General features: G+C 33.7%; 1 protein-coding gene across 1 annotated transcript; it reads left to right on the top strand.

The window, feature by feature from the left end:
• The first annotated feature begins 689 nt into the window (after nt 1–689).
• LOC145306770 (uncharacterized) lies at nt 690–12,676 on the top strand. Its single transcript, XM_080149063.1, has 3 exons — nt 690–790; nt 5,490–5,589; nt 12,040–12,676. Exons 1-3 carry the CDS (start codon nt 725–727, stop codon nt 12,303–12,305), a joined length of 432 nt encoding a protein of 143 aa, XP_080005189.1. The 5' UTR covers nt 690–724; the 3' UTR covers nt 12,306–12,676.
• The last annotated feature ends 1,655 nt before the right edge of the window (nt 12,677–14,331 follow it).

Genomic DNA, 14,331 nt, shown 5'->3' with positions numbered 1-14,331 from the left:
ACGAAAAAAAATCCGTCAATTTTCTACCAAAAAAATCTGTCAATTTGTATACGTTTAAAAATCCACCAAATTATATTACAACAAATCTAGGATCATGGAAAGAAAACGAAGTAGCAGGTTGAATGTCGTATTTTCACAGTAGCTTTTTTTCTTATTTCTAGCCCATGCGGAGGGCTCTAACCTTGCGGGGCAATTATTAACATTTACTCCAACCTAACCTTAAAAAGCTTCTGTGAAAATACGACGAAAACTCGCTACTTTGTTTTCTTTCCATGATCCAAAATTTGTCAATTTATACATCTAAAAATCCATCAAACTATCAAACAGAAAATCATCATAATTTAAAGAAATAATTTCATTTTAAACCAAAAAGTATTATAAAAGGGCCACTGAACTGTTGAAGGGTTTTAGGCTATTTTATTTTCAAATAAAAGCTTCTGTAAAAAGCTTTAAATATATAATATTTTGTTCAGTATGGCTTCGAAAACCGATTAATATCCGCTGGATTAGAACCCAATTTTCAGCCAGCCATACTGAAAAATCATGTTTAGCAGCACCCCGTAGTTATAGACAGTTTTCCGCGATTATTAAAAATAAAAATAATAATTTTTTTTATTTTTCATTTTCCTATTCGCGGAAAGCTGTCTACAATACTATAAATAAATAAATAACAAAGTAGTAGTGTTCTAACTTTTTGACCATTCATTTCAGAAACAGCCACACCATGTATAAGTCTGCCGCAGTTGTGTGTACCCTACTTTTGGCCGAGGCCTATGCCCTCGAGACCGCCGTAAGTTCCTTTTTTTCTTCGAATCCGCTTATTATCCGCTGGATTAGAACCGGTTATCCGCATACTATCCGCATAATATCCGCGGAAAGATGTCTATAATACGATGTCACTTTTGAGACCGCCGTAAGGTCCATTTTATTCTCAAAAAACGATTATTATCCGCTGGATTAGAACCGGTTATCCGCATAAAATCCGCGGAAAGCTGTCTATAATACAATGTCATCCTATAGACAGTTTATATAAGTTTCTTTTATTAACTTCCTACTTACAAATTTGTTTAGACTTATACATTTATATTCTGCTTATTCAGTTCTGACACTCTACAAGTGTTAATGTTCGTTTGCCGTACCGTTTTAGCGCTTCGCTTTTATAAATGTTATCATCCTTGTTTTTTAAAAAAAGATTGGACTTCAAATTAAACTAGTACCCAAAGTTTTATAATAAAATTTTCTTGTTTATTACCTAAAAACTTTGGGACTTTTTCTTGATTGATTAGTTCCTTCTACAAAAGGTGCAATTTTGTGTATCATCATTGGGAGGATGTACATCATTTTTTATCGACCCATTGTCTTATCCCTTAAGATCCCTAAATTGATTCATTTTGTTGAGTATCCATATGTTTCAAACACTAATTGTAATCTACAGAAGGGGTAATTTTGTTTATCATCATTGGGGGATCAATTTATCAGCCATTGTCTTATCCCTTTGGATCCCTGAATTGGTTTACTTTGTTGAGTGTCCAAATGTTTCAACCAATAATTATAATCTACAGAAGGGGTAATTTTGTGTATCATCAATTTATCGGTCATTGTCTTATCCCTTTAGATCCCTGAAAAAAAATGGCCCAGATTTCACTTTTTCTTTTTCAACATCCTGTAATTTTGGGGGGGACTCACATGGATCTAAAGGGATAAGACAATGGGCGATAAATTTGTGTGTTTAAATATTTCCCCAATGATGATACACAAAAATTACCCCTTCTGTAGATTTAAAAGTTTGAAGAACCAACCAATCCAGATTCAAGAAAAGCTAACTAAAGCTTTTAAATACTTTGGGTATCAGTTTTTAAATACTTTGGGTACCAGTATAATTTACAGTCCCCAATGTCCCCTCCCTAACTTCCGGGTTTTGGGTTTAATGGGTTTTCTTCAGGAAGTAAGGGACTGTAAATTATACTGGTATCCAAAGTTTTATTATATTAGACCCCAAAGTTTTATTACATTGGTACCCAAAGTTTTATTAAATTTGTCCCTAAAGTTTTAATAAATTAGTACCCAAAGTTTTATTACATTGGTACCCAAAGTTTCATTACATTGGTACCCAAAGCTATATTACATTGGTACCCAAAGTTTTATTTAATTGGTACCCAAAATTCATTAAATTTTGATTGGTTGGTTTATTTAGTGTTCAATTTGTAATCTAGAGAAGGGTTAATTTTGTGTATTAACATTGGGGGATGTACATCAATTTATAGGCCATTGTCTTATCCCTTTAGATCCCTGTTATTTTTTTTTGCCACTTTCTCCCCGGAAATGAGGATCAATTTTGTGGGGCAAATATCGAAACCGCTTCTTATCCGCTGGATTAGAACCGGTTATCCGCATAATAACCGCGGGAAGTTGTCTATAATCCGGAAATGAGGATCAATTTTGTGGGGCACCTCATGGTTCAATTTCTGGGTCTCCTTTCTTTCCGCCCAGGGATCTAAAGGAATAAGAAAATGGCTGATAAATTGATGTCCATCACTAATAATAATGCACAAAATTAACCCTTCTGTAGATTACATCTTAATGAACCAATAAACGTCCCCCAAAAGTTGCAAAACCAACGAATAAGAAAACGTTATCATAAAACTTTGGGGACTAGTGTAATAAACAGCTCATTGTCCCCTCCCTCCTTCCTGAAAATCATTACAAAGTGATTAGGGTTATACAAAGAAAGTGACTTTTTTAGAAGAATATAATACGGTTGGGGGGGGGGGGGGGTATATTGGGTTTAACACAATTGGGATAAATTAAAAATTAGGTTACCAATACTACTCAAAGTGAAAGTGTCTTAAACGCAGGAAGGTAGGGGACATTGGGCTGTTTATTACACTAGTCCCCAAAGTTTTATAATAAGTGTATTCTTATTCGTTGCCTTAACAACTTTGTGGATTTTTATTGAATTTTGATTGGTTGGTTTATTTAGTTAAGTGACCAAATGTTTCAATAACTAATTGTTTCAATAACTAATTGTAATCTACAAAAGGGGTATTTTTGTGTATCATCATTGGGGCATGTACATTAATTAATCAGTCATTGTCTTATCCCTTTAGATCCCTTGGTACATCCTTCCGAATGATGATAATCAAAATTACTCCTTCTAGATAATAAAACTATTGGTTGGGAGGTTTATAAGGATTGATAAAAGTACCAAAAATCATGTGTATTAATAAAACTTTGGGTACTAGTATAATTTACAGTCCAATTTTTTCCCCTCCCTTTAAAAAAAGTGAAAGTTGACATTTCACTCCTTCAAATTTTGTTGACAAACCAAGAATGTCTCAGAGATCTAAAGGGATAAGACAATGGCCGATAACATGATGTACATCCCCAATGATGATACACTATAACTAGTTATTAATAAATAAAAAAACATAATTGTAAAACTTTGGGGACTAGTGTAATAAACAGCCCAATAACTCCTGAGTTCCCATGCAATTAATATTCAACATGTTGTGCTTTTTACCTAACTGTAAAAGGATTCGTCTTATTAAGTTTGAAATTGATAAGACAATTATATCATGCCTAAATTAAGATGTACATATTTAGAGCAGGGATCTAAAGGGATAAAACAATGGCCGATAAATTGATATACGTCCCCAATGATGATATAATAAATTACCCTTATTCCTAAATTTATTACTAGTTGAAAAGTTTGGACATCGTAACTTAATGAACCAACCAATCAAAATTTAATAAAAGTCCCAAAAGTTGTCAAGCTAACGAATATGAAAACGTTATTATAAAACTTTGGGTACCAGTGTAATTTACCCAATTCCCCAATTTCCCCTCCCTCCTTGGATTAATTGAGATGTACATATTCTATGGAGTGCCTCAAGGATCTATTTCTGGCACTGTAATTACATAAGGGCCTAAAAACCGATTAATATCCGCAGGATTAGAACAGGTTCTCAGCCATACTATCCACATAATATCCACGGAAAGCTGTCTATAATACGATGCGATAAATTTCTGGCACTATTTTTACCCCAGGGAGGAAGGGGACATTGGGCTGTTTATTACACAAGTCCCCAAAGTTTAAATAATAATGTTTCTTATTCGTTAGCTTAACAACTATAATTGGTTCATTAAGTAAAGTGTCCATACCTTTCAACCACTGATTGTAGTCTACATAGGGGGTAATTATTGGGGATGTACATCAATTTATCGGCCATTGTCTTATCCCTTTAGATGTCTGCATATTTTTACACTCAACGATGTGGAACTTTTTTATTTAGAAATATTTAGAATATTATGTTGCAATATTATTATTTTGATAAACAGGCCAAAAATTTTGTCATGCATAACATCATGATGTTTAAAAAAACAAGGATGACAACATCCATAAAAAAAGTGATGCTCTGAAAAATACAGTAGGAAAAAACTAAACATTAACACTTGTAGAGTGTCATAACTTAATAGGCAGAAATTATATTTTTTTGCAAAACTTCTTAAATACTGTTTAGGGACATATTTACATTTTTAGGACTTGATTATAAAAATGCTTCGCTTATATCATTGTACCTTGTTGTCCCAGGAAACAGTATTCAAAAAATCTTATTAATAGGATGATTATATCACTTTAAAAAATATTACCAAAAAAGCAAGTTTTAAATGGACGTACAGACTTTCTGGCAACATATTATAGAGTTGCTATGCTTTTTCTTAAATTTTTTCATGCATAAAAATGATGTCAAAAAAATGCATGGGGTTGAAAATTTTTAGATTAATATGTAATTAAAAGCATATGGAACTTGCTGAAGCAGAAATTTTTTAAAATCACATTTTTCGCATGAAGGGAGGGGACATTTGGCTGTTTATTACACTAGTCCCTAAAGTTTTACAATAACGTTTTTTTTACTCAAGGTTCAATAACTTTGTGGACTTGAATTAAATTTTGATTGGTTTATTTCGTTCAGTGTCAAAACGTTACAAAAAAAGTACCCAAAGTAGGAAAAAGTTAATTTGGTTATAAAATTTTGGGTACCAGTTTAATTTACACTCGGATATCCCCTTCCTCTAATGATAAACAATATTACCCCTTCTGTAGATTACTATTATTGGTTGAAAAGTTTAGACATAAACAATAATCAGGAAGTAAGGGGACAACAAACAGTTTATTACACTAGTCCCCAAAGTTTTATGATAACGATTTCTTATACTTTGGAATCATAACTTTGGGGACTTTTGATTGGTTGGCTCATTAAGTGGAGTGTCCAAACTTTTTAACCACTGATTGCAATCAACTGAAGGGGTAATTTTGTGTCTTATCATTAGGGATGTACATCAATTTATCGGCCATTGTCTTATCCCTTTAGATCCCTTACTAATAACCGGTTTTTTCATAGATGAATTTTTTATTATAATTCAATGAGTACCCATACTTTTTTGTTCAGAATTATAATTCAATGAGTACCCAAAGTTTTGTTATTCAGGATGTTGAGGCAAAGGAGGAGGGAAGATTATACTTCACCGGCCCCGGCTACACCATCAATCTGATCCCCCAGGCTATCCTGCTGGGTCTCCTCTCATTCTGTAAGTATTTACACCATAAATATAGCTTAAAACCTGCCAAAAAGCAGTCCAACCCCCATGGATGTTTTATGTTTAATTATGCTTCATGTTGATGGGAATGTTGACAAAAAGTTTCAGCCGTCTATCTTTTATAGGAGCAGAGAAAATCACATAAAATAAGAGTAGGACCTAATATGCAACCTTGAGGCACTCCACTAAAGTATTTAACATAAAAGTAGCTTAAAACCTGCCCAAAAGCAGTCCAACCTCCATGGATGTTTTGTGCTTAATTATGCTCCATGTTGATGGGAATGTTGTCAAGAAATTTCAGCCGTCTATCTTTTATAGGAGTAGAGAAAATCACATAAAATAAGAATAGGACCTAATATGCAACCTTGTGGCACTCCACTAAAGTATTTAACATAAAAGTAGCTTAAAACCTGCCCAAAAGCATTCCAACCGCCATGGATGTCTTATGCTTAATTATGCTACATATTAATGGGAATGTTGTCAAGAAATTTCAGCCGTCTATCTTTTATAGGAGTAGAGAAAATCATATAAAATAAGAATAGGACCTAAAATGCAACCTTGGGGCACTCCACAAAAATTCCAAGAACATCTAAAGAGCATCATCCGCTTGTAATGGAATATGATAATAAGATCCAATCAGACAACCAACCCTTTGATTGCACTTTACTTTTGCCAGAAAGTCCTAACTGTACATGGTAATAGAAGTTGGTCCGGTTTATGGGCCAAGGCATTCCCCACAACTCTAATTATTAATGTCATACATCTGACATAGCAGTGGTAGAAAAAGTGTAATAAAAGTTATTTTAAAGATTTTTCTCTCAATTTCAAAGTCTAGGCAGTAAATGATTTTCAATATTAAAACATTTTCTTCCTTTTTCCTTAACAATAAAGCATAATCAACTGGATCCGATAAATATCCGCTGGATTAGAACTGGTTCTCCGCAATACTCTCCACATAATATCCGCGGAAAGCTGTCCATAATAATAGAAGCGAGAAATAATATGCAAACAGCAGTTGGTCAATTTGAAATTAAAAAGAAAAGAAAAAATAAGTTTCAGCAAATTTGAATTCCTTGAATTTAAGCAAAATAATCCAGGGAGGGAGGGTTGATTACACTAGTCCCCAAAGTTTTATAATAACGCTTTCTTATTCGTTGGCTTTACAACTTTGTAGACTTTAGTAAATTTTTTATTGATTTATTGATTAGGTTGAGTTTTAAAACGTTTCAACCATTAATTATAATCTACAGAAGGGGTAATTTTGTGTATGATCATTAGAGATGTACATCAATTTATCGGCCATTGTCTTATCCCTTTAGATCCATGCAAAATAAAATACCAAATCACATGTGGTGGGATTTTTTTTTTTATCTTAAAATTTCTGATATCTAATATAGAGAAAGTTTTTTGCATGCAATTTAAACAGTTGTTATAAGAATTGTGGGGGGGGGGGGAGCATTTTTGCACACATTTATTGATGTCCATCCCCAATGATGATACACAAAATTACCCCTTCTGTAGATTAAAATTAGTGGTTGAAACGTTTGATGTAACAACTAATCAAAATTTACCAAAGACCCCAAAATTGTTAAGCCAACGAATAAGAAAAGGTTATCATAAAACTTTGGGGACTAGTGTAATAAACAGCACATTGTCCTCTCTCTCTTACTGCTCTATTGGTGCCATTTTTAAAAAGAAAAAAACCGGTTTTAAAGACTGTTTTACCAGCTATTCAAGTATTTGATGGTTTTACTGTTTTTTATCTTATAACTTTTCATTTTATTTTCATTTTCATTATTCTATGTCAGAGAGAAAGAGGGGACAATGAGCCGTTTATTACACTAGTCCCCAAAGTCTTATAAAAACGTTTGCTTATTCATTGGCTTAACAACTTTGGGGACTTTTGAATTTTGTCTGGTTGATTCATTAAATTGAGTGTTAAAATCTTTCAACCAATAATTTTAATGTACAGAAGGGGTAATTTTGTGTATCATCATTGGTTATGTACATAGTACATCAATTTATAGGCCATTGTCTTATCCCTTTAGATCTCTGATTTTATTTAGCTAAATCCAAATCCATTTTGAAAAAAAAAACAAAGTTGTAGACAAATGTTTCAAGTTAATGTTATATCCTAGGGATCTAAAGGGATAAGACAATGGCCGATAAATTAGTATACATCCCCAATGATTATACATAAAATTACCCCTTCTGTAGATTAAAGTTATTGGTTGAAACTTTTGAACACGCAACTTAATGATCCAACCGAATCAGAAGTTCCTAAAGTTGTTAAGCCAACGAATAAGAAAACGCTTTTTATATAACTTTGGGGACTAGTGTAATAAAAACAGCATATTGTCCCCTCTCTCTCTCTCTCTCTGATTATATATCCTGTACTTGAAATTTGGCTTGACCCTGATCAAAATTAAGTCTGTGTGTGTGTGTGTGTGTGTGTGTGTTTGTGTATGTGTGTTTGTGTGTGTGTATGTGTGTGTATGTATTTATGTGTGTGTGAAAGTATATTAGTAGTGAAATTTCTTGGTTGAACACAAAAAAAAAGTGCAAATCATCCCCCCTGCACCCCCCCCCCTTCTCTTCACTCTACTTCCCAAAACTTTCATTTTCAATAAATCCTCCCTTTCCCCCTTCCCTTCCCCCCTCTTCCCCCTCTTCTCCCCACTATGAACTTGATCTTATTAAACTTTCCCTTTTCGTAGATGCATTTCCCCCTTCCCTTTCCTTCTCCCCCCATCACTTTCCCTTTAGTTGACCCTGTCTTTTTCCCCTTTTTTATCCTTGACATATTTATAAAATTTTTACAATGATAAACAATATTACCCCATTTCTTTAGATTATAATTGTTGGTTGAAAAATTTATGCACTAAATTGAATTAAAATAAAATGTTTTGGTAACCAAAGTTTTTTAACAAAATTATCTTTTTTTAAAACTTTGGGTATTTTGAGAAAGGGGATATTGGACTGTAAATTATACTGGTACCCAAAGTTTTCTAACCAAATTATCTTTTTGAAACTGAAGGAGAATCCATTCTTTACATATTCATATTTTTATAAAAAAAAATTTGGATTCACAGGAGGGGGGGGGGACATTGGGCTGTTTATTACACTAGTTCCCAAAAGTTTTATAATAACGTTTTCTTATTTGTTGGCTTAACAACTTTGGGAACTTTTATTGAATTTTGATTGGCTGGTTCAAACGTTTCAACATCTTATTGTAATGTATAGAAGGGGTAATTTTGTGTATCAACAATTATTGGCAATTGTCTTATCCATTTGAAAATGAAAAAACATCACAAAAAAATCAGCCATCTCTCCTTAAAAGAAGCTAAAAAATAGTACACTTTTTAGACAAAGAAAATTGGGTATATTGGACTGTAAATTACACTGGTCCCCAAAATATTCTAACCAAATTATCTTTTTGATTCTCAAGAAGGGAGGGGACATTGGGCTGCTTATTACACTAGTTCCCAAAGTTTTATAATAACGTGTTCTTATTCGTTGGCTTAACAACTTTGGGGACTTTTCTTGTTGAATTTGATTGGCTGGTTATGACGTTTCAATATCTTATTGTAATCTATAGAAGGGGCAATTTTGTGTATCAACAATTATTGGCAACTGTCTTATCCGTTGAAAATAGAAAAAACATCACAAAAAAAAACTCTCCTTTAAAGAAGTTAAAAAAGCACATTTTTTTTACACAGACAAAAGATAAACTGACAATTAAAGAGTAGATTTTCTATTAGAAGAAAGTTGGGAGAAAAATGCAATTGAAACCACATTTGAAAGTGATCATTTGAAAAAAAATTATTATTATTTGTAAAATTTCATAACAGAGGGGAAAGTTTTTTTAAAAACCACAACAGTTTTAGTATTTTTCCTCCAGGGATTAATAAACCAATCAATATCCACTGGATTAGAACCGCTTCTCAGCCATACTATCCGCATAATATCCGCGGAAAGCTGTCTATAATACGATGCAATAAATAACTATAAAACAACAGGGATCTAAAGGGATAAGACAATGGCCGTTGAATTTTGTACATCCCCAGTGATGATACACATAATTAACCCTTTAAATAAATTACAATTATTAGTTTTGACAAGTTTATCTTAATGAACCAACCCATTAAAATTTTTCTACTAATTCTACGCCTCTAGGGGAACTGTATTCGAAATGGTAAAAAATGTCTTTTCAAATAGCCTAAAACCGTCACAGGACTTATGTGAAGCTTAAGCAAACTAGAGAACCGAATCGGTTCAGTAGTTGTTGAGATTTCTGAGTGGGAGGGTAACTTTGTTTATTATCATAAAGAGTATGTACATCAATTTATTAGCCATTGTCTTATCCCCTAAGATCCCTAAATTTTGTAGTTATTTTTATTAACTCCGTATTATAGACAGCTTTCCGCGGATATTGTGCGGATAGTATGGCTGACAACCGGTTCTAATCCAGTGGATATTAATCGGTTTCATATAAAAATTGCTGACCATGGCAAACTTCCTGCTGTTGGAACTTCCTTAAACAACCTGCCAAGACCTTCATATGTGTGTGTGTTTGTGTGTGTGTGTGTTTGTGTGTGTGTGTGTTTGTTTGTGTGTGTGTTTGTGTGTGTGTGTGTGAAGATATTAAAAGATCTTAATAACTACTGAACTGCTATGAGTTCTTCTTTAAAAGGGAAGCTTGCTATAGGTTCTAGGAAGGTTTTAGGCTATTTTCTGTCTCTTCTATATCCCTTTCAATACATGCCACTTTTTTTGCTGAATGCAAAGAAGTCAAGAATTTTATCTAAAAACATGGAGGAAGTCTCCAAACTTTTTAACAATGTTTTCATATTTGTTGACCCTCACAGATTTCATCATTTTGTGTATCATCATTGGGGGATGTACATCAATTTATCGGCCATTGTCTTATCTCTCTAATCTTTAAACCAGGATGTACAGTCAACTGCCCCCCCACTTCCTTTTCTACAGCCAATGCCATCTTGTGGTCATATTAAGAACTAAAATGCATGGCCAAACAAATGCAAATAAAGTACCACGGCCATTTTGTTTTGCAAAACAGGGGTCTAAAGGGATCAGGCAATGGCTGATTAATTGATGTCAATAACATTTTACATTTACACTATTTAATTCCTTGGCTTAACAACTTTGGGGACTTTAATTGAATTTCAATATGTTGGTACATTTAGTTGAGTGTCCAAACGTTTCCACCACTAATTGTAATCTACAGAAGGGGTAAAATTTTGTGTATTATCATTGGGGACAAACATCAATTTATCAACCATTGTCTTATCCCTTTAGATCCTTGAATAATCAAGTGTCCATATCCTGGTTCTCCCCACCCCCACCCAGCCCCTCCTTAACCTCAAATTGGCCAACATCTTAAGATTTCATAAAAAAAACATTTTCCTCTTTTTTTTCAATGGTCAGAGTAATTGTTCCCTGGAAACCTTGATTCATTAACCCCCCCCCCAACCCACCCACCCACACCCCAACCCCCCTAGCAAGAAAAATGCCTCTACTACCGGAAATCCTAGTAGTAGGCCTGGTTTTTTATGTCATCATTTTTATTGCCAACACAAATGCCCCACCCCCCACCACCCTCTTCACCACTTCTTTTTTTATTGCATTTACCAAGTTCAGGTATTTGGGGGGGGGGGGGGGGGTGAGAGTTTGAGGAAGGTCATTATATTTCTTCTTGTCCCTACCTTAAGACATTCTAAAATATTTCTTAACCTTAAAAATATTACACAGCTAATCCAACCCCCCCCCCCCCACCGCCCTCCCCCTCTACTGTGCACAAGTATTGATATCCTGTTCCAACCCCCCCCCCCCCCTCTCTCTACATCCTTCATGGCTAAGGGCATGATGACTAGGCATATTTTACAGCATAAGGTTGTTTAAGGATGTTAGGTAGTGTGTGTGTGTGTGTGTGTGTGTGTGTGTGGTAACCTACTTCTCTACACACATGTCACCTTCTTCTCCCCCTTTTGGGGGGGTTGAGGGGGGTTAGGGGCAGGTCATGTGGTTGCTGTTCAGGATGTTGATGTTGTAGCAGGAGGTCAGCCAGATTTACATTGAAAATATGACTGTGTGTGTGTGTGTGAAGGTTGTTAGACCATATGGTCCATTTGGACTTTATAACAATATTATCATTATTAATAAATGATGTATCATTAAGGATCTCAAAGGGTTTAGGATACCTTGTACATTGACACAGTAGTAACACAGTTTAATTTTAATCCAAGGATCTAAATTGATGGTAAACAAAATTACTGTTAGATACTTACAACGTTATGAACCATCCATCTATCTATCCAACTATCTTCTCCCTGCTTTTATCAAATTAAAATAGAATTTTGTCTACACATGGTTTACATACAGGCTTTTATGTAAAATATAAAATGTTTCTTTTTTTTTCAGTGGCCGTCTACTTCCTTGGACTTGACCTGTTCGGAACCTCTGCTACTGGAGGCGGATCCGGCTATGGAGCTCCCGCTGTAGGCTATGGCGCCCCCGAGGCTACATATGGAGCACCTGCTGCCTCCTACTCTGCCCCCGCTGCTGGTTATGATGCTCCTTCCTCCAGCTACTCCGCCGCCGGCAGATATTATGACACCTATGCCAATGGAGCTGCTGATGCCAGTCTCTCCTACGATGATTCTAGAAAGAAGAGAAGCGCTTTCTAAATAAATTAATTATCCTATTATATAATTAATTTATTTTAGCTGATTTATTTAAATTGATAATCTCACAAAGAATGTTTTGATATATATATTTCACCACTGTAATCTGCCCACCCCTTTAGGGGGGGAGGTGAGGTTAGGGGGGTGAAAGCAAAATGCCATGAAAAATTGTTTTTATTTTTGTTAACTGTTATAATTGTTATAGATTGGTTTTGTTTTTATTTATTTATATTTTAACATACATCAACTACTTGTAAAGGACAAACAAACAACAAATTAAGACATTTAACAACAGAAATCAAATTGAACTTTTGTTGACCTTAGAATCAAAACACTGTGTTAACTGAATTACAAACTAAATACTTGATACTTTATAACATGACTTAAAAATCGCATTATTCTAGTCAAATTTAAACTTACAAAGAGACTGCTCAAATTATTTTTTTTGTTTAAACATTTTGACTTAAATCGAAGCCAAAATTAGTAATTTTTAAATTTTGACACGAAAAGATAAAAAAAAATTGTAAAATAAAAAAAAATACTGAAAACTCTACTACAGATCACAACGCATATTCCTACTGTATTACTACTGTCAGACTATGTTTTAAATTAATGTTACTCCCCTTTAAAGATTTTACCCCTCTGGGGAAAATTTTGTTGAGGGGGTAATTACTGAAATACAAATGACATTATATATATATATACAGCTCTCTGTGTTTCTTCCCCCCAACCACATGCTTAATTTGACTTTGGTACAGGGACCTAAAATATTTCCTTGCAATGCTTGCGGGGGATATGCAAATATGCACATGGTTTTCATACAGGCTTTTTACTTCTGTACTAAACCTATGATCATTCCCTGGCAAACATTAAAAAAGTTGTCCCTTGATTTATCACTCTTAAATTGGCAGAGTGTTGAGGAGATGATGCATCAAAGCTGCTGCTGAGATTTATTTCTTACAGACTTAGCTCCTAACCTAACGTCTTGATGATGATAAATCTTACTTCACCTCATAGCGCATTAGAGCATTTACTTACTTTATGTTACAGTTATGTATAATTATTATTATTATTATTATTATTACTTGTGTGTGTGTTTGTGTATTCATACATATGATATGTAACATGATGACCTGATTAGTACATCTTGACCAAGACTTGCTGATATTGTGACAAACAAACGTGAAAGAAAAAATCTACTATGACTCAAAACTCACTTTTTTGCCATTTTTTTGGTTACTTTTTTTTGAAACAAAAACTTAGATTTTAAGGGACTAAAACAACGTTTTTTTTGTATGTCTTTAGCCTTTTTTTTGGCTGGGAATTATATAAAAGCAAAGTTGTTTAATTTTTAGTTTAAGGGAATTGGGTTTACTTTGCTGATTAGTTGGCAGGGTTTGCTCAACGCTTTATTATAGTTATTGTGGAAAAAGTTAGAATTGTCCTATCATTTCAAAACTTTTTTCCTGTTTTTATTGAATTTTTTTTGTTATAATTTTGTATTAAACTTGATATCACATCAGTCTTGGATTTAAAAATAAATGATATAAAAAAAAAATATTTTTTGTGTTTTTATGTTTTTTTGTAAAAGAAATGGCATTAATATGTACACTTAATAACCAATAATATAGCCGGAATGTTCTTCCCTACTTTAAGGATTTAAGTAAATCAACTCCAAAAATTACTTGTTTAAGTAAAGATTTTAAAGCAAAAATTGAAGATATAAGTAGGATAAGACAATGGCCAATAAATTGATGTACATCCCCAATGATGATACACCAAATTTCCCCTTCTATTGATTAAAATAGTGGTTGAAATGTTTGAAAACTCAACTTAATGAATCAACCATTCAAAATTCACTAAAGTCCCCAAAGTTGTTATGTCAACGAATAAGAAAACGTTAATGTAAAACTTTGGAGACTAGAGTAATAAACAGCCCAAATGTCCCCTCTCTCTCTTGCATTTAGATATTATTATAATGTTAAAACTACATAATATTAAATTATTAAATAGTAGCGGCTACGCCCCT

Source organism: Acartia tonsa, chromosome 15, assembly GCF_053477335.1.
Source record: "Acartia tonsa isolate MP-2025a chromosome 15, ASM5347733v1, whole genome shotgun sequence".
Classification (NCBI taxonomy): Eukaryota; Metazoa; Arthropoda; class Copepoda; order Calanoida; family Acartiidae; genus Acartia; species Acartia tonsa.
This window is presented reverse-complemented; position numbering and strand designations above follow the sequence as displayed.

Excerpts from the sequence above, each read along its gene's own strand:
- LOC145306770 (XM_080149063.1), top strand. The coding sequence starts at position 725 with ATGTATAAGTCTGCCGCAGTTGTGTGTACCCTACTTTTGGCCGAGGCC. Across the intron at positions 791-5,489 it reads CCTATGCCCTCGAGACCGCC|GATGTTGAGGCAAAGGAGGA; the intron begins GTAAGTTCCTTT and ends TTTGTTATTCAG. Across the intron at positions 5,590-12,039 it reads GCTGGGTCTCCTCTCATTCT|TGGCCGTCTACTTCCTTGGA; the intron begins GTAAGTATTTAC and ends TTTTTTTTTCAG.